Source organism: Hypanus sabinus, chromosome 19 (assembly GCF_030144855.1).
Source record: "Hypanus sabinus isolate sHypSab1 chromosome 19, sHypSab1.hap1, whole genome shotgun sequence".
In the NCBI taxonomy this organism is placed as follows: Eukaryota; Metazoa; Chordata; class Chondrichthyes; order Myliobatiformes; family Dasyatidae; genus Hypanus; species Hypanus sabinus.
Window position 1 is genome coordinate 56,207,378 of NC_082724.1, and position 24,630 is coordinate 56,232,007.

Below are 24,630 nucleotides of genomic sequence, written 5' to 3' on the forward strand. Positions count from 1 at the left end.
GGTGGCAGGACTGATAGAATGGGTGGCCTCATAACCCTAGTAAGTGTAGGACCAACACTCTTTGGTCACGAACTCTTTCTGTTCAAAGCCTTGAAGATCAATGGACTTGATTGATAAATGTGCCCTTCCAAATGGCAGAGGCCCAGACATGTCCCTGCCACCTGACTTGATGTCACATGTTTGTAAACAGTAGAACTGCTGTGTATTCACGTTGGTGCTTTGTATCAATACGGAGCATTTTCACACACTGCTGGAACAGCCACTCTGCACGTGCTCCAGTTGGTGGACCGATCAGGATGTAATCATCTCTGATCAATAATTTGCAGTTTCCTCACTTATAACACAAGTGTATTAAGGACAGAGGTTGAAAGAATAAAAACCAGAGGCCTAAATGAAAGGTCTACACGCCAGACAAAATGTGGAACTACCTTCTTTGATGAGGACGAATCAGATTTGACTTGACAGGGATGTGCAAGATGATAAGAGGCATAGATTGAGTTGATAGCCAATGACCTTTTTCCCAGGGTGAAAATAACTAATACAAGCAAAATTTAAGATGATTTCATGAAAGTAAAGAGGAGGAATGTCAGAGGAAAACTGCATTATACAGAGAATGGTGAACGCGTGGAACTCCTTTACGCGGAGGGCGGTGAACGCGTGGAACTCCTTTACGCGGAGGGCGGTGAACGCGTGGAACTCCTTTATGCTGAGGGCGCTGAACGCGTGGAACTCCTTTACGCGGAGGGCGGTGAACGCGTGGAACTCCTTTACGTGAAGGGCGGTGAACGCGTGGAACTCAATTACGCGGAGGGCGGTGAACGCGTGGAACTCCTTTACGCGGAGGGCGGTGAATGTGTGGAACTCCTTTACGCGGAGGGCGGTGAACGCGTGGAACTCAATTACGCAGAGGGCGGTGAACGCGTGGAACTCCTTTACGTGGAGGGCGGTGAACGCGTGGAACTCCTTTACGTGGAGGGTGGTGAACGAGTGGAACTCCGTTACGCGGAGGGCGGTGAATGTGTGGAACTCCTTTACGCGGAGGGCGGTGAACGCGTGGAACTCCTTTACGCGGAGGGCGGTGAATGTGTGGAACTCCTTTACGCGGAGGGTGGTGAACGAGTGGAACTCCTGTACGCGGAGGGCGGTGAACGAGTGGAGCTCCTTTACGCGGAGGGCGGTGAACGCGTGGAACTCCTTTACGCGGAGGGCGGTGAATGTGTGGAACTCCTTTACGCGGAGGGTGGTGAACGAGTGGAACTCCTTTACGCGGAGGGCGGTGAACGAGTGGAGCTCCTTTACGCGGAGGGTGGTGAACGAGTGGAGCTCCTTTACGCGGAGGGCGGTGAACGAGTGGAACTCCTTTACGTGGAGGGGGGTGAACGCGTGGAACTCCTTTACGCGGAGGGCATTGAATGCGTGGAACTCCTTTACGTGGAGGGCGGTGAATGTGCGGAACTCCTTTACGCGGAGGGCGGTGAACGCGTGGAACTCCTTTACGCTGAGGGCAGTGAACGTGTGGAACTCAATTACGCAGAGGGCGGTGAACGTGTGGAACTCCTTTACGCGGAGGGCGGTGAATGTGCGGAACTCCTTTACGCAGAGGGCGGTGAACGCGTGGAACTCCTTTACGTGGAGGGCGGTGAACGCGTGGAACTCAATTACGCGGAGGGCGGTGAACGTGTGGAACTCATTTACGCGGAGGGCGGTGAACGCGTGGAACTCAATTACGCTGAGGGCGGTGAACGTGTGGAACTCCTTTACGTGGAGGGCGGTGAATGTGTGGAACTCCTTTACGTGGAGGGCGGTGAATGTGTGCAACTCCTTTACGCGGAGGGCGGTGAATGTGTGGAACTCCTTTATGCGGAGGGCGGTGAATGTGTGGAACTCCTTTACGTGGAGGGCGGTGAATGTGTGCAACTCCTTTACGCGGAGGGCGGTGAACGCGTGGAACTCAATTACGCGGAGGGCGGTGAACGCGTGGAACTCCTTTACGCGGAGGGCGGTGAACGCGTGGAACTCCTTTACGCGGAGGGCGGTGAACGTGTGGAACTCCTTTACGCGGAGGGCGGTGAATGTGTGGAACTCCTTTACGCGGAGGGCAGTGAACGCGTGGAACTCCTTTACGTGGAGGGCGGTGAACGCGTGGAAATCAATTACGTGGAGGGCGGTGAATGTGTGGAACTCCTTTACGCGGAGGGCGGTGAATGTGTGGAACTCCTTTACACAGAGGGTGGTGAACGCGTGGAACTCCTTTACGCTGAGGGCAGTGAACGCGTGGAACTCAATTAAGTGGAGGGCGGTGAACGCGTGGAACTCCTTTACGTGGAGGGCGGTGAACGCGTGGAACTCCTTTACGTGGAGGGTGGTGAACGAGTGGAACTCCGTTATGCGGAGGGCGGTGAATGTGTGGAACTCCTTTACGCGGAGGGCGGTGAAAGCGTGGAACTCCTTTACGCGGAGGGTGGTGAACAAGTGGAACTCCGTTACGCGGAGGGCGGTGATTGTGTGGAACTCCTTTACGCGGAGGGTGGTGAACGAGTGGAGCTCCTTTACGCGGAGGGCGGTGAATGTGCGGAACTCCTTTACGCGGAGGGCGGTGAACGCGTGGAACTCCTTTACGCGGAGGGTGGTGAACAAGTGGAACTCCGTTACGCGGAGGGCGGTGAATGTGTGGAACTCCTTTACGCGGAGGGTGGTGAACGAGTGGAGCTCCTTTACGCGGAGGGCGGTGAACGCGTGGAACTCCTTTACGCGGAGGGCGGTGAATGTGCGGAACTCCTTTACGCGGAGGGCGGTGAACGCATGGAACTCCTTTACGTGGAGGGCGGTGAACGCGTGGAACTCAATTACGCAGAGGGCGGTGAACGTGTGGAACTCCTTTACGCGGAGGGCGGTGAACGCATGGAACTCAATTACGCTGAGGGCGGTGAACGTGTGGAACTCCTTTACGCGGAGGGCGGTGAACGCGTGGATCTCAATTACGCTGAGGGCGGTGAACGCGTGGAACTCCTTTACGCGGAGGGCGGTGAACGCATGGAACTCCTTTACGTGGAGGGCGGTGAACGCGTGGAACTCCTTTACACTGAGGGCGGTGAACGCGTGGAACTCCTTTACACAGAGGGTGGTGAACAAGTGGAACTCCTTTACACAGAGGGTGGTGAACGCATGGAACTGCTTTACGTGGAGGGTGGTGAACGTGTGGAACTCAATTACGCGGAGGGCGGTGAACGCGTGGAACTCCTTTACACAGAGGGTGGTGAACGCGTGGAACTCCTTTACACAGAGGGTGGTAAACGAGTGGAACTCCTTTACGTGGAGGGCGGTGAACGCTTGGAACTCCTTTAAGTGGAGGGCGGTGAACGCGTGGAACTCCTTTACGCTGAGGGCGGTGAACGCGTGGAACTCCTTTACGCAGAGGGGGTGAACGCGTGGAACTCCTTTACGCGGAGGGCGGTGAACGCGTGGAACTCCTTTACGCGGAGGGCGGTGAACGCGTGGAACTCCTTTACGTGGAGGGTGGTGAACGCGTGGAACTCCCTTACGCTGAGGGCAGTGAACACGTGGAACTCCTTTACGCTGAGGGCGGTGAACGCGTGGAACTCCTTTACATGGAGGGCGGTGAACGCGTGGAACTCCTTTACACAGAGGGCGGTGAATGTGTGGAACTCCTTTACGCAGAGGGTGGTGAATGTGTGGAACTCCTTTACACTGAGGGCAGTGAACGCATGGAACTCCTTTACGCGGAGGGCGGTGAACGTGTGGAACTCCTTTACGCGGAGGGCGGTGAACGTGTGGAACTCCTTTACGCGGAGGGCGGTGAACGTGTGGAACTCCTTTACATGGAGGGCGGTGAACGCGTGGAACTCCTTTACACAGAGGGCGGTGAATGTGTGGAACTCCTTTACGCAGAGGGCAGTGAACGCATGGAACTCCTTTACGCGGAGGGCGGTGAACGTGTGGAACTCAATTACGCGGAGGGCGGTGAACGTGTGGAACTCCTTTACACAGAGGGTGGTGAATGTGTGGAACTCCTTTACACTGAGGGCAGTGAACGCATGGAACTCCTTTACGCGGAGGGCGGTGAACGTGTGGAACTCCTTTACGCGGAGGGCGGTGAATGTGTGGAACTCCTTTACGCGGAGGGCGGTGAACGCATGGAACTCCTTTACGCGGAGGGCGGTGAACATGTGGAACTCCTTTACGCGGAGGGCGGTGAACGTGTGGAACTCCTTTACACAGAGGGTGGTGAATGTGTGGAACTCCTTTACACTGAGGGCAGTGAACGCGTGGAACTCCTTTACGCGGAGGGCGGTGAACGTGTGGAACTCCTTTACACAGAGGGTGGTGAATGTGTGGAACTCCTTTACGCTGAGGGCAGTGAACGCATGGAACTCCTTTACGTGGAGGGCGGTGAATGTGTGGAACTCCTTTACGCGGAGGGCAGTGAACGCATGGAACTCCTTTACGCGGAGGGCGGTGAACGTGTGGAACTCAATTACGCGGAGGGCGGTGAACGTGTGGAACTCCTTTACACTGAGGGCAGTGAACGCATGGAACTCCTTTACGCGGAGGGCGGTGAACGTGTGGAACTCCTTTACGCGGAGGGCGGTGAATGTGTGGAACTCCTTTACGCTGAGGGCAGTGAACGCATGGAACTCCTTTACGCGGAGGGCGGTGAACATGTGGAACTCCTTTACACAGAGGGTGGTGAATGTGTGGAACTCCTTTACGCTGAGGGCAGTGAACGCATGGAACTCAATTAAGTGGAGGGCAGTGAACGCGTGGAACTCCTTTACGCGGAGGGCGGTGAACGTGTGGAACTCCTTTACACAGAGGGTGGTGAATGTGTGGAACTCCTTTACGTTGAGGGCAGTGAACGCGTGGAACTCCTTTACGTGGAGGGCAGTGAATGTGTGGAACTCCTTTACACAGAGGGCGGTGAATGTGTGGAACTCCTTTACGTGGAGGGCGCTGAACGTGTGGAACTCAATTACGTGGAGGGCGGTGAATGTGTGGAACTCCTTTACACAGAGGGTGGTGAATGTGTGGAACTCCTTTACGCGGAGGGTGGTGAATGTGTGGAACTCCTTTACGCGGAGGGCGGTGAACGTGTGGAACTCCTTTACATGGAGGGCGGTGAACGCGTGGAACTCCTTTACGCGGAGGGTGGTGAATGGGTGGAACTCCTTTACACTGAGGGCAGTGAACGCGTGGAACTCAATTAAGTGGAGGGCGGTGAACGCATGGAACTCCTTTACACAGAGGGCGGTGAATGAGTGGAACTTTACGTGGAGGGCGGTGAACGCGTGGAACTCCTTTACGCGGAGGGCGGTGAACGCGTGGAACTCCTTTACACAGAGGGTGGTGAATGAGTGGAACTCCTTTACGTGGAGGGCGGTGAACGCGTGGAACTCCTTTACGCGGAGGGCGGTGAACGCATGGAACTCAATTACGCGGAGGGCGGTGAACGTGTGGAACTCCTTTACGTGGAGGGCGGTGAACGCGTGGAACTCCTTTACGTGGAGGGCGGTGAACGTGTGGAACTCAATTACGTGGAGGGCGGTGAATGTGTGGAACTCCTTTACGTGGAGGGCGGTGAACGTGTGGAACTCAATTACGTGGAGGGCGGTGAACGTGTGGAACTCAATTACGTGGAGGGCGGTGAACACGTGGAACTCCGTTACACTGAGGGCGGTGAACACGTGGAACTTCTTTAAGCGGAGGGTGGTGAACGTGTGGAACTCAATTACGCGGAGGGCGGTGAACGCGTGGAACTCCTTTACACTGAGGGCGGTGAACGCGTGGAACTCCTTTACACAGAGGGTGGTGAACAAGTGGAACTCCTTTACACAGAGGGTGGTAAACGAGTGGAACTCCTTTACGTGGAGGGCGGTGAACGCATGGAACTCCTTTACGCGGAGGGCGGTGAACGCGTGGAACTCCTTTACGCGGAGGGCGGTGAACGCGTGGAACTCCTTTACGCGGAGGGCGGTGAATGCGTGGAACTCCTTTACGTGGAGGGTGGTGAACGCGTGGAACTCCTTTACGCTGAGGGCGGTGAACACGTGGAACTCCTTTACGTGGAGGGAGGTGAACGCGTGGAACTCCTTTACGCTGAGGGCGGTGAACGTGTGGAACTCCTTTACGCGGAGGGCGGTGAATGTGTGGAACTCCTTTACATGGAGGGCGGTGAACGCGTGGAACTCCTTTACACAGAGGTCGGTGAATGTGTGGAACTCAATTACGCGGAGGGCGGTGAACGCGTGGAACTCCTTTACACTGAGGGCAGTGAACGCGTGGAACTCCTTTACGCGGAGGGCGGTGAACGTGTGGAACTCCTTTACACAGAGGGTGGTGAATGTGTGGAACTCCTTTACGCGGAGGGCGGTGAATGTGTGGAACTCCTTTACGTTGAGGGCAGTGAACGTGTGGAACTCCTTTACGCGGAGGGCGGTGAATGTGTGGAACTCCTTTACACAGAGGGTGGTGAATGTGTGGAACTCCTTTACACTGAGGGCAGTGAACGCGTGGAACTCCTTTACGCGGAGGGCGGTGAACGTGTGGAACTCCTTTACACAGAGGGTGGTGAATGTGTGGAACTCCTTTACGCGGAGGGCGGTGAATGTGTGGAACTCCTTTACGTTGAGGGCAGTGAACGCGTGGAACTCCTTTACGTGGAGGGCGGTGAATGTGTGGAACTCCTTTACACAGAGGGTGGTGAATGTGTGGAACTCCTTTACGCGGAGGGCGGTGAATGTGTGGAACTCCTTTACGCGGAGGGCGGTGAATGTGTGGAACTCCTTTACGTGGAGGGCGGTGAATGTGTGGAACTCCTTTACGCGGAGGGTGGTGAATGTGTGGAACTCCTTTACGTGGAGGGCGGTGAATGTGTGGAACTCCTTTACACAGAGGGTGGTGAATGTGTGGAACTCCTTTACACAGAGGGTGGTGAACGCGTGGAACTCCTTTACGCGGAGGGCGGTGAATGTGTGGAACTCCTTTACACGGAGGGCAGTGAACGCATGGAACTCCTTTATGCAGAGGGCGGTGAACGCGTGGAACTCCTTTACGCGGAGGGTGGTGAACGCGTGGAACTCCTTTACACGGAGGGCAGTGAACACGTGGAACTCCTTTACGCGGAGGGCAGTGAACGCGTGGAACTCCTTTACGCGGAGGGCAGTGAATGCGTGGAACTCCTTTACACAGAGGGTGGTGAATGTGTGGAACTCCTTTACACTGAGGGCAGTGAACGCATGGAACTCCTTTACGCGGAGGGCGGTGAACGTGTGGAACTCAATTACGCGGAGGGCGGTGAACGTGTGGAACTCCTTTACACAGAGGGTGGTGAATGTGTGGAACTCCTTTACACTGAGGGCAGTGAACGCATGGAACTCCTTTACGCGGAGGGCGGTGAACGTGTGGAACTCCTTTACGCGGAGGGCGGTGAATGTGTGGAACTCCTTTACGCGGAGGGCGGTGAACGCATGGAACTCCTTTACGCGGAGGGCGGTGAACATGTGGAACTCCTTTACGCGGAGGGCGGTGAACGTGTGGAACTCCTTTACACAGAGGGTGGTGAATGTGTGGAACTCCTTTACACTGAGGGCAGTGAACGCGTGGAACTCCTTTACGCGGAGGGCGGTGAACGTGTGGAACTCCTTTACACAGAGGGTGGTGAATGTGTGGAACTCCTTTACGCTGAGGGCAGTGAACGCATGGAACTCCTTTACGTGGAGGGCGGTGAATGTGTGGAACTCCTTTACGCGGAGGGCAGTGAACGCATGGAACTCCTTTACGCGGAGGGCGGTGAACGTGTGGAACTCAATTACGCGGAGGGCGGTGAACGTGTGGAACTCCTTTACACTGAGGGCAGTGAACGCATGGAACTCCTTTACGCGGAGGGCGGTGAACGTGTGGAACTCCTTTACGCGGAGGGCGGTGAATGTGTGGAACTCCTTTACGCGGAGGGCGGTGAATGTGTGGAACTCCTTTACGTTGAGGGCAGTGAACGCGTGGAACTCCTTTACACAGAGGGTGGTGAATGTGTGGAACTCCTTTACGCTGAGGGCAGTGAACGCATGGAACTCAATTAAGTGGAGGGCAGTGAACGCGTGGAACTCCTTTACACAGAGGGTGGTGAATGTGTGGAACTCCTTTACGTTGAGGGCAGTGAACGCGTGGAACTCCTTTACGTGGAGGGCAGTGAATGTGTGGAACTCCTTTACACAGAGGGTGGTGAATGTGTGGAACTCCTTTACGTTGAGGGCAGTGAACGCGTGGAACTCCTTTACGTGGAGGGCAGTGAATGTGTGGAACTCCTTTACACAGAGGTCGGTGAATGTGCGGAACTCCTTTACGCGGAGGGCGGTGAATGTGTGGAACTCCTTTACGCGGAGGGCGGTGAATGTGTGGAACTCCTTTACGTGGAGGGCGCTGAACGTGTGGAACTCAATTACGTGGAGGGCGGTGAATGTGTGGAACTCCTTTACGCGGAGGGCGGTGAACGTGTGGAACTCCTTTACATGGAGGGCGGTGAACGCGTGGAACTCCTTTACGCGGAGGGTGGTGAATGGGTGGAACTCCTTTACACTGAGGGCAGTGAACGCGTGGAACTCAATTAAGTGGAGGGCGGTGAACGCATGGAACTCCTTTACACAGAGGGCGGTGAATGAGTGGAACTTTACGTGGAGGGCGGTGAACGCGTGGAACTCCTTTACGCGGAGGGCGGTGAACGCGTGGAACTCCTTTACACAGAGGGTGGTGAATGAGTGGAACTCCTTTACGTGGAGGGCGGTGAACGCGTGGAACTCCTTTACGCGGAGGGCGGTGAACGCATGGAACTCAATTACGCGGAGGGCGGTGAACGTGTGGAACTCCTTTACGTGGAGGGCGGTGAACGCGTGGAACTCCTTTACGTGGAGGGCGGTGAACGTGTGGAACTCAATTACGTGGAGGGCGGTGAATGTGTGGAACTCCTTTACGTGGAGGGCGGTGAACGTGTGGAACTCAATTACGTGGAGGGCGGTGAACGTGTGGAACTCAATTACGTGGAGGGCGGTGAACACGTGGAACTCCGTTACACTGAGGGCGGTGAACACGTGGAACTTCTTTAAGCGGAGGGTGGTGAACGTGTGGAACTCAATTACGCGGAGGGCGGTGAATGCGTGGAACTCCTTTACACTGAGGGCGGTGAACGCGTGGAACTCCTTTACACAGAGGGTGGTGAACAAGTGGAACTCCTTTACACAGAGGGTGGTAAACGAGTGGAACTCCTTTACGTGGAGGGCGGTGAACGCATGGAACTCCTTTACGCGGAGGGCGGTGAACGCGTGGAACTCCTTTACGCGGAGGGCGGTGAACGCGTGGAACTCCTTTACGCGGAGGGCGGTGAATGCGTGGAACTCCTTTACGTGGAGGGTGGTGAACGCGTGGAACTCCTTTACGCTGAGGGCGGTGAACACGTGGAACTCCTTTACGTGGAGGGAGGTGAACGCGTGGAACTCCTTTACGCTGAGGGCGGTGAACGTGTGGAACTCCTTTACGCGGAGGGCGGTGAATGTGTGGAACTCCTTTACATGGAGGGCGGTGAACGCGTGGAACTCCTTTACACAGAGGTCGGTGAATGTGTGGAACTCAATTACGCGGAGGGCGGTGAACGTGTGGAACTCCTTTACACAGAGGGTGGTGAATGTGTGGAACTCCTTTACACTGAGGGCAGTGAACGCGTGGAACTCCTTTACGCGGAGGGCGGTGAACGAGTGGAACTCCTTTACGTTGAGGGCAGTGAACGCGTGGAACTCCTTTACGTGGAGGGCGGTGAATGTGTGGAACTCCTTTACACAGAGGGTGGTGAATGTGTGGAACTCCTTTACGCGGAGGGCGGTGAATGTGTGGAACTCCTTTACGTGGAGGGCGCTGAACGTGTGGAACTCAATTACGTGGAGGGCGGTGAATGTGTGGAACTCCTTTACACAGAGGGTGGTGAATGTGTGGAACTCCTTTACGTGGAGGGCGGTGAACGCGTGGAACTCCTTTACGCGGAGGGCGGTGAATGTGTGGAACTCCTTTACACGGAGGGCAGTGAACGCATGGAACTCCTTTATGCAGAGGGCGGTGAACGCGTGGAACTCCTTTACGCGGAGGGTGGTGAACGCGTGGAACTCCTTTACACGGAGGGCAGTGAACACGTGGAACTCCTTTACGCGGAGGGCAGTGAACGCGTGGAACTCCTTTACGCGGAGGGCAGTGAATGCGTGGAACTCCTTTACACAGAGGGTGGTGAATGAGTGGAACTCCTTTATGCGGAGGGCAGTGAACGCGTGGAACTCCTTTACACAGAGGGTGGTGAACGAGTGGAACTCCTTTACGCGGAGGGCGGTGAATGTGTGGAACTCCTTTATGCGGAGGGCAGTGAACGCGTGGAACTCCTTTACACAGAGGGTGGTGAACGAGTGGAACTCCTTTATGCGGAGGGCGGTGAACGCGTGGAACTCCTTTACACAGATGGTGGTGAACGAGTGGAACTCCTTTACTCGGAGGGCGGTGAACGCGTGGAACTCAATTAGGCGGAGGGCGGTGAACACGTGGAACTCCTTTACGCGGAGGGCGGTGAACGCGTGGAAATCCTTTACGCAGAGGGCGGTGAACGCGTGGAACTCCTTTACGCTGAGGGCAGTGAACGCGTGGAACTCCTTTACGCGGAGGGCGGTGAATGTGTGGAACTCCTTTACGCGGAGGGCGGTGAACGCGTGGAACTCAATTACGCGGAGGGCGGTGAACGCGTGGAACTCCTTTACGCTGAGGGCAGTGAACGCGTGGAACTCCTTTATGCGGAGGGTGGTGAATGAGTGGAACTCCTTTACGTGGAGGGTGGTGAATGAGTGGAACTCCTTTACGTGGAGGGCGGTGAATGCGTGGAACTCCTTTACGCGGAGGGCGGTGAATGCGTGGAACTCCTTTACACAGAGGGTGGTGAATGAGTGGAACTCCTTTACGTGGAGGGCGGTGAACGCGTGGAACTCCTTTACGTGGAGGGCGGTGAACGCGTGGAACTCCTTTACGCGGAGGGCAGTGAACGCATGGAACTCCTTTACGCAGAGGGCGGTGAACGCGTGGAACTCCTTTACGCCGAGGGCAGTGAACGCGTGGAACTCCTTTACGCGGAGGGCGGTGAACGCGTGGAACTCCTTTACGCGGAGGGCGGTGAACGTGTGGAACTCCTTTACGCGGAGGGTGGTGAACGCGTGGAACTCCTTTACACGGAGGGCAGTGAACACGTGGAACTCCTTTACGCTGAGGGCAGTGAACGCGTGGAACTCCTTTATGCGGAGGGCAGTGAACGCGTGGAACTCCGTTACGCGGAGGGCGGTGAACGCGTGGAACTCCGTTACGCTGAGGGCGGTGAACGCGTGGAACTCCGTTACGCTGAGGGCGGTGAACGTGTGGAACTCCTTTACGTGGAGGGCGGTGAGCACGTGGAACTCCTTTACACGGAGGGCGGTGAATGCGTGGAACTCCGTTACGCTGAGGGCGGTGAACGCGTGGAACTCCGTTACGCTGAGGGCGGTGAACGTGTGGAACTCCTTTACGGGGAGGGCGGTGAGCACGTGGAACTCCTTTACACGGAGGGCGGTGAACACGTGGAGCTCCTTTACACGGAGGGCGGTGAACACGTGGAACTCAATTACGCGGAGGGCGGTGAACGCGTGGAACTCCTTTACGCGGAGGGCGGTGAACGCGTGGAACTCCTTTACGCGGAGGGCAGTGAATGCATGGTACTCCTTTACGCTGAGGGTGGTGAATGTGTGGAGAGTGATGAATGCATGAACTCCCTGCTAGGGTGGTGGTAGTGGCAGATGTATTAGGGACATTGAAGAAACTCTGAGGTGGAATGATAGAAAAATGGAGAGCTATGTGGGAGGGGAGATTGTGTTGTATTAGAGTAGGTTTAAAGGTCAGCACAACATCATAAAGTTCTATGTTCTATGACATCTAACTGTAGTAACTTGGGCTGACTCTCAGTAAACCCTAAAGACGGATGGTGGGCCTTTCATCCAGACGACGTTTTACTGGTAAACTACAGGCTTCAGATCTGCAATGAGCTGCCCAATGCCCGTAAGCTCTCAGCCACAGTGCTTTGCTCAGTCAGCCTCACCTACATCATCAACTTTTTAGACTGAGGCCAATTCAACGAGACACAGGGAAGACGACAGGCCTCCCAAAGTCAACAGGCTGAGGTTCTCTAGCCTATAATTTTCTTCCCCTTACTGAAATAAAAACGCAGATAATTCATTGATTCAGATTCATTTATTTGTCACTTGGACATCAGAACATTCAGTGAAACGTGTTGTTTGTGTTAACAACCTTAGGATGTGCTGAGTGTAGCCTACAAGTGTTGCTACACACTCCGGCACAGCGTAGTATGTCCACCATGCTCGGCAGGATGACGCAGAACGCAACAAAACACAACATACCAAGTGACAAAGCAAAAACAGCAGAACAAGCTTGGTTCCTCTCTCCCATCAGCCCAGCCGCAAGCACAAGCAGTCCTCCAACCACAGCACATGCCTCCAGGCTTCAGCTGCTGATTGACCTTTCAACTTACATCATTGTATGTTTTAGAGATCCCAACAGTTCACTCTCTGCATCACCACAAAAATGTTTGCTGTTCCCTCTCACCCTCTAAAACTCTGGGATCTCTGTTCCCTCTCTCCCTCTCACCCACCGGGATCACCGTTCCCTCTCTCCCTCTCACTCACCGGGATCATTCCCTCTCTCCCTCTCACTCACCGGGATCATTCCCTCTCTCCCTCTCACTCACCAGGATCACCATTCCCTCTCTCCCTCTCACTCACCGGGATCATTCCCTCTCTCCCTCTCACTCACCGGGATCACCGTTCCCTCTCTCCCTCTCACTCACCGGGATCACCATTCCCTCTCTCCCTCTCACTCACCGGGATCATTCCCTCTCTCCTTCTCACTCACCGGGATCACCGTTCCCTCTCTCCCTCTCACTCACCGGGATCACCGTTCCCTCTCTCCCTCTCACTCACCGGGATCACCGTTCCCTCTCTCCCTCTCACTCACCGGGATCACCGTTCCCTCTCTCCCTCTCACTCACCGGGATCATTCCCTCTCTCCCTCTCACTCACCGGGATCACCGTTCCCTCTCTCCCTCTCACTCACCGGGAACACCGTTCCCTCTCTCCCTCTCACTCACCAGGAACACCGTTCCCTCTCTCCCTCTCACTCACCAGGAACACTGTTCCCTCTCTCCCTCTCACTCACCTGGAACACAGTTCCCTCTCTCCCTCTCACTCACCTGGAACACCGTACCCTCTCTCCCTGTCACTCACCGGGAACACCGTTCCCTCTATCTCTCTCACACACTGATTCCAACTCCCTATAAGCTGACCTTGTTCACCAGTTTAGTTACCAAACTGCGTGGTATTTGAAGGGGAACTAAATCAAGAGTATTGGTGCAATAGCATCCAATCATCTAGAAAGTCTGCTAGTCAGACACCCTTAAAGTCCTGAGCATCCTAATTTATCAGAGCCTTATTGTGAGATGGTAAACGTCTTTACTTTCTCAGGAGGCTATGGAAATTCAGTACATCCCCAATGTCAGCATTTTTTAACAAATACACCCGAGACGGCAGCTATCACACATCTTGTACGATAACTACTCTGTGCAAGACCACAAACGACTGCAGAGATTCTGGATCCTCTCCCAGTCTGCCACATCAGCCAATCCCACCCATTGCACTGTCCTGCCTACACTTATCACTCCTTGGGAAAGCAGCCAGCATAAACAAGGACCCCTCCCACATAACAGAAGATAAAAAAACAAACCACCAGACTCAAGAGCAGCTGCTATCCACTGTTATCAGACTCTTGAACAGACCTCCCAGTCCATAAGACATCGGAGCAGAATTAGGCCATTTAGTCCATCAAGTCTGCTCCGCCATTCAATCATAGCTGATCCTTTATCCCCATCCTCAGCCCCACTCCCAGCCTTCTCTCCGTAACCTTTGATGCCGTATCCAATCAAGCACTTATCAAGTTCTGCCTTGTATAAACCCAACACCTGGCCTCCACAGCTGCCTGTGGTAGTCGATTCACTCCCCTCTGGCTAAAGAAATTTCTCTACATTCTGTTTTGAAAGGGTGCCCTTCTATCCTGAGGCTGTGCCTCTTTTCCTAGACTCCCAACCGTGGGAAACGTCCTTTCCACATCTGTTCTATCTAGGCTGCTCAACATTCGAAAGGTTTCAATGAGATCCCTCTTCAACTTTCCAAACTCCATTGGGTACAGACCCAGAGCTAACAAACTTTCCTCATATGATAAGGTACCCCATGCAAGGCTTATTGAGAAAGTAAGGAGGCATGGGATCCAATGGGACATTGCTTTGTGGATCCAGAATTGGCTTGTCCACAGAAGGCAAAGAGTGGTTGTAGACGGGTCATATTCTGCATGGAGGTCGGTCACCAGTGGAGTGCCTCAGGGATCTGTTCTGGGACCCCTACTCTTTGTGATATTTATAAATGACCTGGATGAGGAAGTGGAGGGATGGGTTAGTAAGTTTGCTGATGACACAAAGGTTGGAGGTGTTGTGGATAGTGTGGAGGGCTGTCAGAGGTTACAGCGGGACATTGATAGAATGCAAAACTGGGCTGAGAAGTGGCAGATGGAGTTCAACCCAGATAAGTGTGAAGTGGTTCATTTTGGTAGGTCAAATATGATGGCAGAATATAGTATGAATGGTAAGACTCTTGGCAGCGTGGAGGATCAGAGGGATCTTGGGTTCGAGTCCACTGGACACTCAAAACTGCTGCGCAGGTTGACCCTGTGGGATTGAGTTTAAGAGCCAAAAGGTAATGTTGCAGCTATATAGGACCCTGGTCAGACCCCACTTGGAGTACTGTACTCAGTTCTGGTCACCTCACTACAGGAAGGATGTGGAAACTATTGAAAAGGTGCAGAGGAGATTTACAAGGATATTGCCTGGATTGGGGAGCATGCCTTATGAGAATAGGTTGAGTGAACTTGGCCTTTTCTCCTTGGAGTGACAGAGGATGGGAGGTGACCTGATACAGTGTACAAGATGATGAGAGGCATTGATTGTGTGGATAGTCAGAGGCTTTTTCCCAGGACTGAAATGGCTAACACGAGAGGGCACAGTTTTAAGGTGCTTGGAAGTAGGTACAGAGGAGATGTCAGGGGTAAGTTTTCTTTTAATACAGAGAGTGGTGAGTGCCTGGAATGGGCTGCTGGTGACAGTGGTGGAGTCGGATACAATAGGTTCTTTTAAGAGACTCCTGGATAGGTACATGGAGCTTAGAAAAATAGAGGGCTATGGGCAACCCTAGGTAATTTTTAAGGTAGGGACACATTCAGCACAGCTTTGTGGGCCGAAAGACCTGTATTGTGCTGTAGGCTTTCTATGTTCTATATTCTAACCCTTTCATTCCCAGAATCATCCTTGTGAACCTCCTCTGAACCCTCTCTAATGCCAGCACAACTTTTCTAAGATGAGGAGCACAAAAGTGTTAACAATACTCAAGGTGAGGCCTCACCAGTGCCTTATAAAGCCTCAGCATCACATCCTTGCTCCTGTATTCTAGACCTCTTGAAATGAATGCTAACATGGCATTTGCCTTCCTCACCACCAACTCAACCTGCAAGTTAACCTTTAGAGTGTTCTGAACAAGGACTCTCAAGTCCCTTTGCATCTCAGATTTTTGGATTTTCTCCCTGTTTAGAAAAATAGTCTGCACATTTATTTCTACCAAAGTGTATAACAATGGGCATTTCCAACAATGCATTTCATTTGTCACTTTCATGCCCATTCTCCTAATCTGTTTAACTTCTTCTGCAGCCTACCTGTTTCCTCAACACTACCTCCCCCTCCACCAATCTTCGTATCATCTGCACACTTGGCAACAAAGCCATCTATTCCATCACCTAAATTGTTGATATCCAGCATAAAAAAGAAGCGGTCCCAGCACCAACCCCTGTGGTACACCATGACTCACTGGCAGCCAACCAGAAAAGGATCTTTTTATTCCCACTCCCCGCCTCTGCCACTAATCATTTTTGGGTTTTTTTTTTGCACCATTCTCTGTAAACTCTAGAGACGGTTGTGCATGAAAATCCCAGGAGATCAGCATTTCCTGAGATACTCAAACCACCCCATCTGGCACCAACAATCATTCCACTGTCTGTCTTCTCCATTCCGATGTTTGATCTGAATAATAACTGAACATCTTGACCAATGCATGCTTTTATGCATTGGGTTCTGCCACTCGATTGGCTGATTAGATATTTGCATTAACGAGCAGGTGTAGAGGTGTGCCTAATAAGGTGGCCACTGAGTGTAAGATTGTAATGAGATCAACACATCACAGTCTCCTCTATCATTCTTCCCTAAGGCATTTAAACCATGAAGTTTCCTGTATTATCCAATTTGTATAGTCTCCAGAGTTTTAAATCACACTGGGTATAATCATTAATGTGTAATTTTTTCATTTCTACAATATAATTTTTAATATCTGTGTATGACTGCCAAAATTTCAGCAACTTGAAGCATTGTAAACCAGAGTTGAAAGAACTACAAAAGCATTTTATCTTGCAGGTGGCTTTTTACTTTGTTTTCCATTACAGTAACATTTCTCACTGTGGTTCATTGCCCCTTAATTATAAAGGTTTCAGCAATCAAACACCAGCACAATCGCTCACTTGTTCCTGTGTTAATTGATCTTTCTGCTTTCCCCATAGATATTCACAAAGTATGAAAATAACTCTCTTGACACTCACCAACATAGTATGGTGTGTAACAGGGTGTGGCCAGGGAGTTGTGAAGCGTTGTTTCTTTGGCAAACCCAAAATCTGTGAGTTTGAGGACTGCGTTGAAATCTTTTGTTGTATACAACAAGTTTTCTGGCTGCAAAAATTCAAGGAAATATTGAGAATGTGTGAGAAAATCCTGTTTAAAAAATACAAATACAGTGGATTCCAGTTAACTGGGACATATCGGGACCATTACATTTTGGCCCAATCAAGCAGTGGTCCCAATTATTCAAAGTTTCATGGAAATAGTTAAAAAGGTATAAAAAAGACAAGCTACCATTTAACTGAGTTACAAATTATGTACCTAAATGAAATACAGAACAAATCAGAACACTACCAATACTAATTCAGTACTATAAAACTGTGTATTAGTTCTTAATATTTAATGGTGGAAGAACTCATCCACAGGGGAGGAGGATCCAGGAAAGATGACACCAAAGGATTTTGCAGACTCAGGTGACTTCTTTCAGTTCATCACGAAACACCTTATTTGTCTTTTCTTTTCAAAGTGGTTGGGGTTCTGCCAGAGTCCATGATCTACAGTTCTTCAGCCTGGTGCTTTGCTATCTGCAGGAACGGCCCGGAACATGTCCGCCCTCAGGGAGCTGCCCCGCAGACAATGTCACTGACTGAATCATCATGGGAGACTGAAACATCGAGGCAATGGGCAGTGTGTGCTGCTGTCAGAAGATGGCCCCTACACTCGAGCGATCCTCTACCTCTCTCTCTCTCTTGCTGAAGAGTGAGAGCCAGTCAGTCCCCGAGATAGGGGTTGGGGGGGGAGGGGGGGAGAGGTTGCTTAGAGAAGTGACAGGCAAGATTTTATCATCAGAACAGCAAATCGCTGGTATCCTCTCTCGTTGCAGAGGCGACCTCTCTTTCCCTCCATGGGGAGGGAGAGTCAGTCTGAGACTGTAGTTTCTCACTGACTCCAGTTCAAGGTCTCTTTGAGGGCTTTTGCTGTTAGGGAGGGTCGCTGCTTCTGCTGCTGTCTGTGCGATGGGAGGGGAGGCTTCGAGGCGTGATGTTTCCATCATTAATTCTGTGGCCTTTCTTGTTTTGTGGATGTCTGTACAAATGAAGAGTTTCAGCTTGCAAACTGTACACTTCCTCTGATATTAATATGAATATAATATAAATATCCATTTGTATACTGCCGTGTTCTTGTGATTGACTGTAAATGAACAGATAATGGACCGTCTTCATACAATGCTTTCAACAATTGCATCCTCCAAATTTTCATTTTCATTGTAACATTCAAGATGATTGTTGTTATCTTCAAATTCTTTGTAGTTCCTAATGTGTTGAAGTAGTGAAATCAATCCATTTTCACTCCCAGTCATTTCTGGCTTCTCTAGGCCTCAATGCCTGAAACCATGGTGAGCAAAACACTTCTGAGTTGAGTTACTGCTTATTGCCAACTATTAGTGACAAAAATCAGTGCTCTTTGAACACAAACATGTGCCACTAGCGCTATTTAAAACTGTTTGCTCTAAGCACTTGCATGCGCCTTCACTCACAGTGCTCGTGCCTGACGCTAGCCATGAACTGTTTGTTCTTTAACAGTTGTCCCAAATAAGCAGCTGTGCCAATTAACCACTGGCCCAATTAACAGGAATTTGTGAGAACCACCATGTGTTCTTTAATTTTTAATTATTAGCACACATCATCAACTTCTGAACAAAGAATCTGTCTGGAGTTTTAACACAATTCTTCATCTCAACTTTCAGAAACATCCTGAATGCATCTTTTGCCGCACGCGAGTACTCAGTGGGGGTGCCGATGCTTTTTTGCTGGTGGGGGAGGGGGTCATTGCCGAGTTGCTGCTTGTGTGTGGGGGGGAGAGCTGTGGGGGGCTTTCGGATTCTAACATTTGACTGTCATTCATTCTATGGGGCATTCCTCTGTTTTTGTGGATGTTTGCAAAGAAAAAGCATTTCAGGATGTAGACTGTATACATTTCTCTGACAGTAAATGTACCTATTGAAACCTGTTGAACTAACTCTGTGTCATGAGCAAAAAATCAGACAAGATGTGCGAACAGGAGCAGTGATTAAAGGACCCTGACGAAGGGTCTCGGCCCAAAACGTCGACAGTGCTTCTCCTATAGATGCTCCCTAGCCTGCTGTGTTCCACCAGCATTTTGTGTCAGTTGAAAGGACCCAATTACCTGTTTTGTGGTGTTGGCTAAAATTAATTTCTTAATTTTTGGAATAACATCACAGAGTCATAATTAGTCAGATGGGGGCCCTTTTTACGTCTCGTCTGCAGGACAGTGCTTCCAACCTTTCTAATATTGTGAAAATAAACATTGTGGAGTTTATAAACAGAACCTAGGGTGGAAAATTACACCATAATTTCCTCCTCTACAGGATTACTCCTAGAAATTGAGTAAAAAAAATCCTGCACTTATATGGGAAAAGTGAAATTTTGAGCCTACAGAGTTATTATGTTCCTGTCAGAATAAAAGGCGAGGTTAACAGGTTTAGGGCACCTTGGTTTTCGAGAGATACTGAAGCCCTGGTTAAGAAGATGAAGGAGGTGCATAGCAAGTTAGGTAACTCAGCAACGCAGGAGCAAGAATAAGCCATAAGATCATAAGGCCATAAGATAAAGGAGCAGAATCAGGCTATTTGGCCCATCGAATCTGCTCTACCATTCCATCATGACTGATATATTACCCCTCTCAATCCCTTTCAAGTTCAAAGCAAATTTATTATCAAAGTATATACACATCACTTGGTCTTGCTGACACTGAGTGCAAGCTTGCTGTTGTGACACCACTCAACCAGATTTTTATTCTCCCTTCTACATACTGATTCGTCACCACCTTTGATTTGGCCAACGACAGGGGTGTTGTCAGTATGGTATTGGAGCTGTGCCTCACAGTCGCAAGTATTAGTGAGTAGAGCAAGGGGGCTAAGGGCCAGCCTCATGATGCACGTGCTGATGGAGATCGTGGAGGAGATGTTGTAGCCAATCCTATCTGGCTGGGGTCTGCAAGTGAGGAAATTGAAGATCCAATTGCACAGGGAGGTATTGAGGCCAAAGTCTTGAAGCTTATTGACTGGTTTTGAGAGGATTATGGTAATGAATGCCAAGCAGTAGTCAAAAAAAGATTGAAACGTTTAAGATAATTAAAGGATTTGTTAGGATTGAGGCAGGAAATATGTTCCAGATGTTGGGAGAGTCCAGTACCAGAGGGCATGGATTGAGAATAAGAGGTCAGTTATTTAAAACAGAGTTGAGGAAGAGCTTCTTCTCCCAGAGAGTTGTGGAGGTGTGGAATGCACTGCCTCGGAAGACGGTGGAGGCCAATTCTCTGGATGCTTTCAAGAAGGAGCTGGATAGATATCTGATGGATAGGGGAATCAAGGGATATGGGGACAAGGCAGGGACTGGGTATTGATAGTGAATGATCAGCCATGATCTCAGATTGGCGGTGCAGACTCGAGGGGCCGAATGGTCTACTTCTGCACCTATTGTCTATTGTCTATTAAAAGAGCATCCTGGAGAATGCACTTTTTCTGTCCAGATGTTCCGTGGTTGAGTGAAGAGCCAAAGAAATGACATCTGCCGTGGACTAGTAGGCAAAATGAAGTAGATACAAGTTGCTCTTTAAGCAGGAGTTGATATGTTTCATCACCAACCTCTCAAAGCTCTTCACCACAGTGGATATACTGAAGGATAGTCATTGAGGCAAGTCACTACACTCCTCATGGCACCAGTATAACTGAAGGCTGCTTGAAGCATGTGGGTACCTCAGACTGCTGAAGTGAGAGGTTAAATATATCGATGAACACTACAGGCAGTTGATCAGGACAAGTCTTTAGTTCCCCTGTCTGGGCCGGGTGCTGTCTGTGGGTTTACCTTCCTGAAGGGTGCTCTCACATCAGCCTCAGAGACTGAGATCACAGGGTCACCAGGGGCTGTGGGAGTTCGTAAAGGTTCCTCCATGCTTTGACGGTCAAAGCAGACATAGAAGGTATTCTCCTTCCTTCTCCACATAACCTTTGACACCCTTACTAATTAAGAACCTATCAACTTCCATTTTAAATATATCCAAGGACTTGGCCTGCACAACCGTCTGTAGCAATGAATTCCACAGGTTCATCACTTTCTATCGAAATAAAGAAATTCCTCCTCATTTCTGTTGTGGAAGGACATCCTATTCTGAGGCTGCGCCCTCTGGTCCTAGGCTCCCTCACTAAAATAAACATCCTCTCCACTTAAACCCTTGGAGACTGCTCTGCCATTTCATAAGATTATGCCAAATCTTCTGCCTCAATATATTTTCAATCTGTCCCATTACCCGATGCCCTCTGAGTTTCGGAGTCTAACTCTTTCAGCTACCTGGTCTTTGCAGCTCTCTGTGGTAGAAGATACCATAGATTTACTAGTGAAGAAATTTCCTCTCAACCCAGCCAAATGTGGTACTTGAGAAGTGTCAGAAAAGCAAGATAACTCTTAGGAGGGAAATCAGTGGGGCCTAAAAGATGGCATGAGGTTGCTCTAGCAGACAAGGTGAAGGAGAATCTCAAGGGCTTCTACAGATACCTAATATGAAGAGGAAAAAGATAACAAGGGACAAAATTGATGCTCCTGAAGATCAGCATGGTCATTTATGCATGGAGCGGAAAAAAAATGAGAGGTCGACATCAACGGATTTTTTTGCATCTGGACTTAGTCTTGAGACGAGCACAGCCCCTATAGAACTGAGGCTCAATGACAGTAAGGTCATGGACCATATATGGATTACAGAGAAGTACCCATTTCTTGATGCAACTCCCCAGAACCAGACAAGCTGTTCCCTCAGACCTCGTGAGAGGCTAGGGGCTCTGCCAGAGGTATGTCAAATACCCTCAGCCATGGGTGAGGTGGTTGATGACTGGAGGTTGCTCCTGTTGTTCCATTGTTTAAGAAAGGCTCTATGAAGAAGGTAGGAAATGATAGGCCGGTGAAGCAGACATCAGCAGTAGGTAAATTATTGGAAGGTATTCTAAGGGACCAGATGTATAAGTATTTGGGTAGACAGGGACTGATTAGGGATAGTTGGCATGGCTTTGTGCATGGTGGGTCGTGTCTAACGAAGAAGTTATCAGGGAAGTTGATGAAGGCATGGTAGTGAATGTTGTCCACATGGACTTAGCAAGGTCTTTGACAAGGTCCTGCATGGGAGGTCAGTCCAGTCCCTTGGCATTCAGAATGAGGTAGTAAATTGGATTCAACATTAGCTTCATGGCAGAAGACAGAGAGTGGTAGTGGTAGTTGCCTCTCTGACTGGAGGCCTGTGACTAGTGGTGTGCCACAGGACAGTGCTGGGTCCATTGTTTGTATCAATGATCTGGATGATAATGTAGTAAACCGGATGTGCAGCTGATACCAAGACTGGGACCTGGTGGGGTGGGGCTGCTATCACAGCTTGCAGCAGCATCCGGAAAAATGCTGGATCAGCTGGAAAAATAAGCTGAAGCATGGCAGATGGAATTTAATACAGACAAGTGTGAGGTGTTGCACTTCGGGAAGACAAACCAGGGCAGCACGTACACTGAGGAGAGGGGTAGAACAGAGGGATCTGGGAATACAAATCCATAATTCCTTGAAAGTGACCTCACAGGTAGATAGAGTCGTAAAGAAAGTTTTTGGCACATTGACCTTCATAAACCAAAGTATTGAAAAGTACAGGAGTTGTGATGTTATGTTGAAGTTGTAAAGGACATCAATGAGGCCTAATTTGCAGTATTGTGTGCAGTTCTGGTCACCCACCCACAGGAAAGATATAAATAAGATTGAATGAATGCAGGGGAAATTTACAAGGATGTTGCTGGGACTGGAGGACCTGAGTTATAAGGAAAGATTGAACAGGGTAAGACTTTAGGACAGGCAAGGCTGAGGGATCGTGATGTTGCTTTTAGATCGAGAGATGCTCACAGAGAAATAAGAAGTGTGCTTTCCCACTCCATCAGGAAGGCGAAATGGGAGCATTCTCAGAGAATTTAGTCACTCCTACGATACCAGAGACCTGGGGCGCACGTGGCAGGGAATTCACAGAGTTACAGTCTACAAGTCTACCCCGTGCATCACTGACCAGGATGCTTCACTCCCAGAGGCTGAATGTCTTCTACGCTCAGTTTGCTGCACAGAACAAGGTGTTGGTGAGGAAGGCAGCCCTCCCCCCAGGGGAGCAGACACTCCGTCTGGCTGAAGCTGAGGTGAGGAAGACTGTGTCCAGAATCAACCCTTGCAAAGCTGTAGGGCCCAATAATATACCAGGTTGGGTTCTGAAAGATGGCTGACAGATATATTCAGCATCTCCCTGGAACAATCTATTGTCCACTCGGTTTTCAAGATGGCAACCAGCATTCCAGTGCCAAAGAAGGTGACAGTAACCTGCCTAAATGAATATTGTTTGGTGGTATTAACATCAACTACTATGAAATACTTAGAGCGGCTGATCATGAAGCACATTAAAGCCTTTCTCCCAGCTACACTGAACCCTTTCCAGTTCACTTATCGCTCAAATCAATCCTTTGACGATGCACCAGCCTCTGCCCGCTGCTCTGTTCTGTCCCTCTTGGAGAATGGGTTCCCATATGTCAGACAGCTGTTTATAGACTTCAGTTTGCCGTTCAACACCATCATACTCCAGAAACTGGTGGGGGAACTGTCCTTGCTGGGTCACAACATCTCCCTCTGCAATTGGGCACTGGACTCCTAAACTGTAAGGCCACAGTCAATCTGAATGGGCAGCAATGTCTCCCGTCCCTTTACACTGAGCACTAGTGCTCCCCAGGGCTGTGTGCTCAGCCCACTGCTGTTCACACTGCTGACGCACGACTGTGTCTCGGGATCCAGCTCAAACTGTGTCATCAAGTTTGTGGATGACGCAACGGTGGTTGGCTTATCAAGAATGGTGACGAGACGGAGTAGAGAGAGGAAGTGGAGCGGCTGGTGGATTGGTGTGAGAACAATCTAAGCTTAAACATGGAGAAGACAAAGGAGATCATTGTGGACTTCAGGAAGGCGCAGACAAACCCTCCCCCTCTGCGAATGCACGGCTCCTCCATAGACAGTGAAGTGCACCAAGTTCCTGGGAGGTCACATCATGGATGACCTCACCTGGTCCCTTCACATCACCTCCCTGAACAAGAAGGCACAGCAGTGCCTCCCCTTCCAAAGACTGAAGCAAGCAAGGCTCCCACCCTCCATCTTACAGGAGCACCATTGACAGCATCCTGACAAGTTGCATCTCCATCTGGTGTGGAAGCAGTCGAGCATTGGACTGGAAGTCCCTACAGTGAGAACAGCTGAGAGGATCATGGGGGTTCTCCCTGTAATCCACCGGGGATATTTATCAGGAGCGCTTCATACACAGGGCCCTTAGTATTACTAAGGATCCCACACATCCATCCAGCATCCTCTTTGATTTCCTACCATCAGGCAGGGGACTCTGATGCATAAAAACAAGAATGGGATACAGTTTCTTCCCTCAGGTCATTAGGCTTCTGAACTCCCTGCCACATTATATTCAGAGTGTCGCTGGTTAATCTGTTACATTACTACAATATTTAATATTAATTCACTTTAGGTTTTTATTTATGGGTGATTCATACATAGATTTTATCCTTACCTTCATAAGTTATCGTGTGTTATGTGCTTTACACTCTGGTTCAAAGAAATGTCACCTTGTTTCTATATACAGTACATTATATGGTTATATACATATATGTAGTTAAATGACAATAAACTTGACTTTATTCCTTTGAACATAGAACACTGAGG

General features: G+C 50.5%; 1 protein-coding gene across 1 annotated transcript in view; it reads right to left on the reverse strand.

Annotated features, from left to right (window-relative positions):
• LOC132377943 (MAP kinase-activated protein kinase 2-like) overlaps positions 1-24,630 on the reverse strand; it is a 157,359-nt gene that overhangs the window by 27,400 nt on the left and 105,329 nt on the right. The window contains exon 5 of the mRNA XM_059944449.1: positions 16,816-16,942. Within this exon, the coding sequence (XP_059800432.1) occupies positions 16,816-16,942 (127 nt within the window). The remainder of the gene's footprint in view (positions 1-16,815; positions 16,943-24,630) is intronic.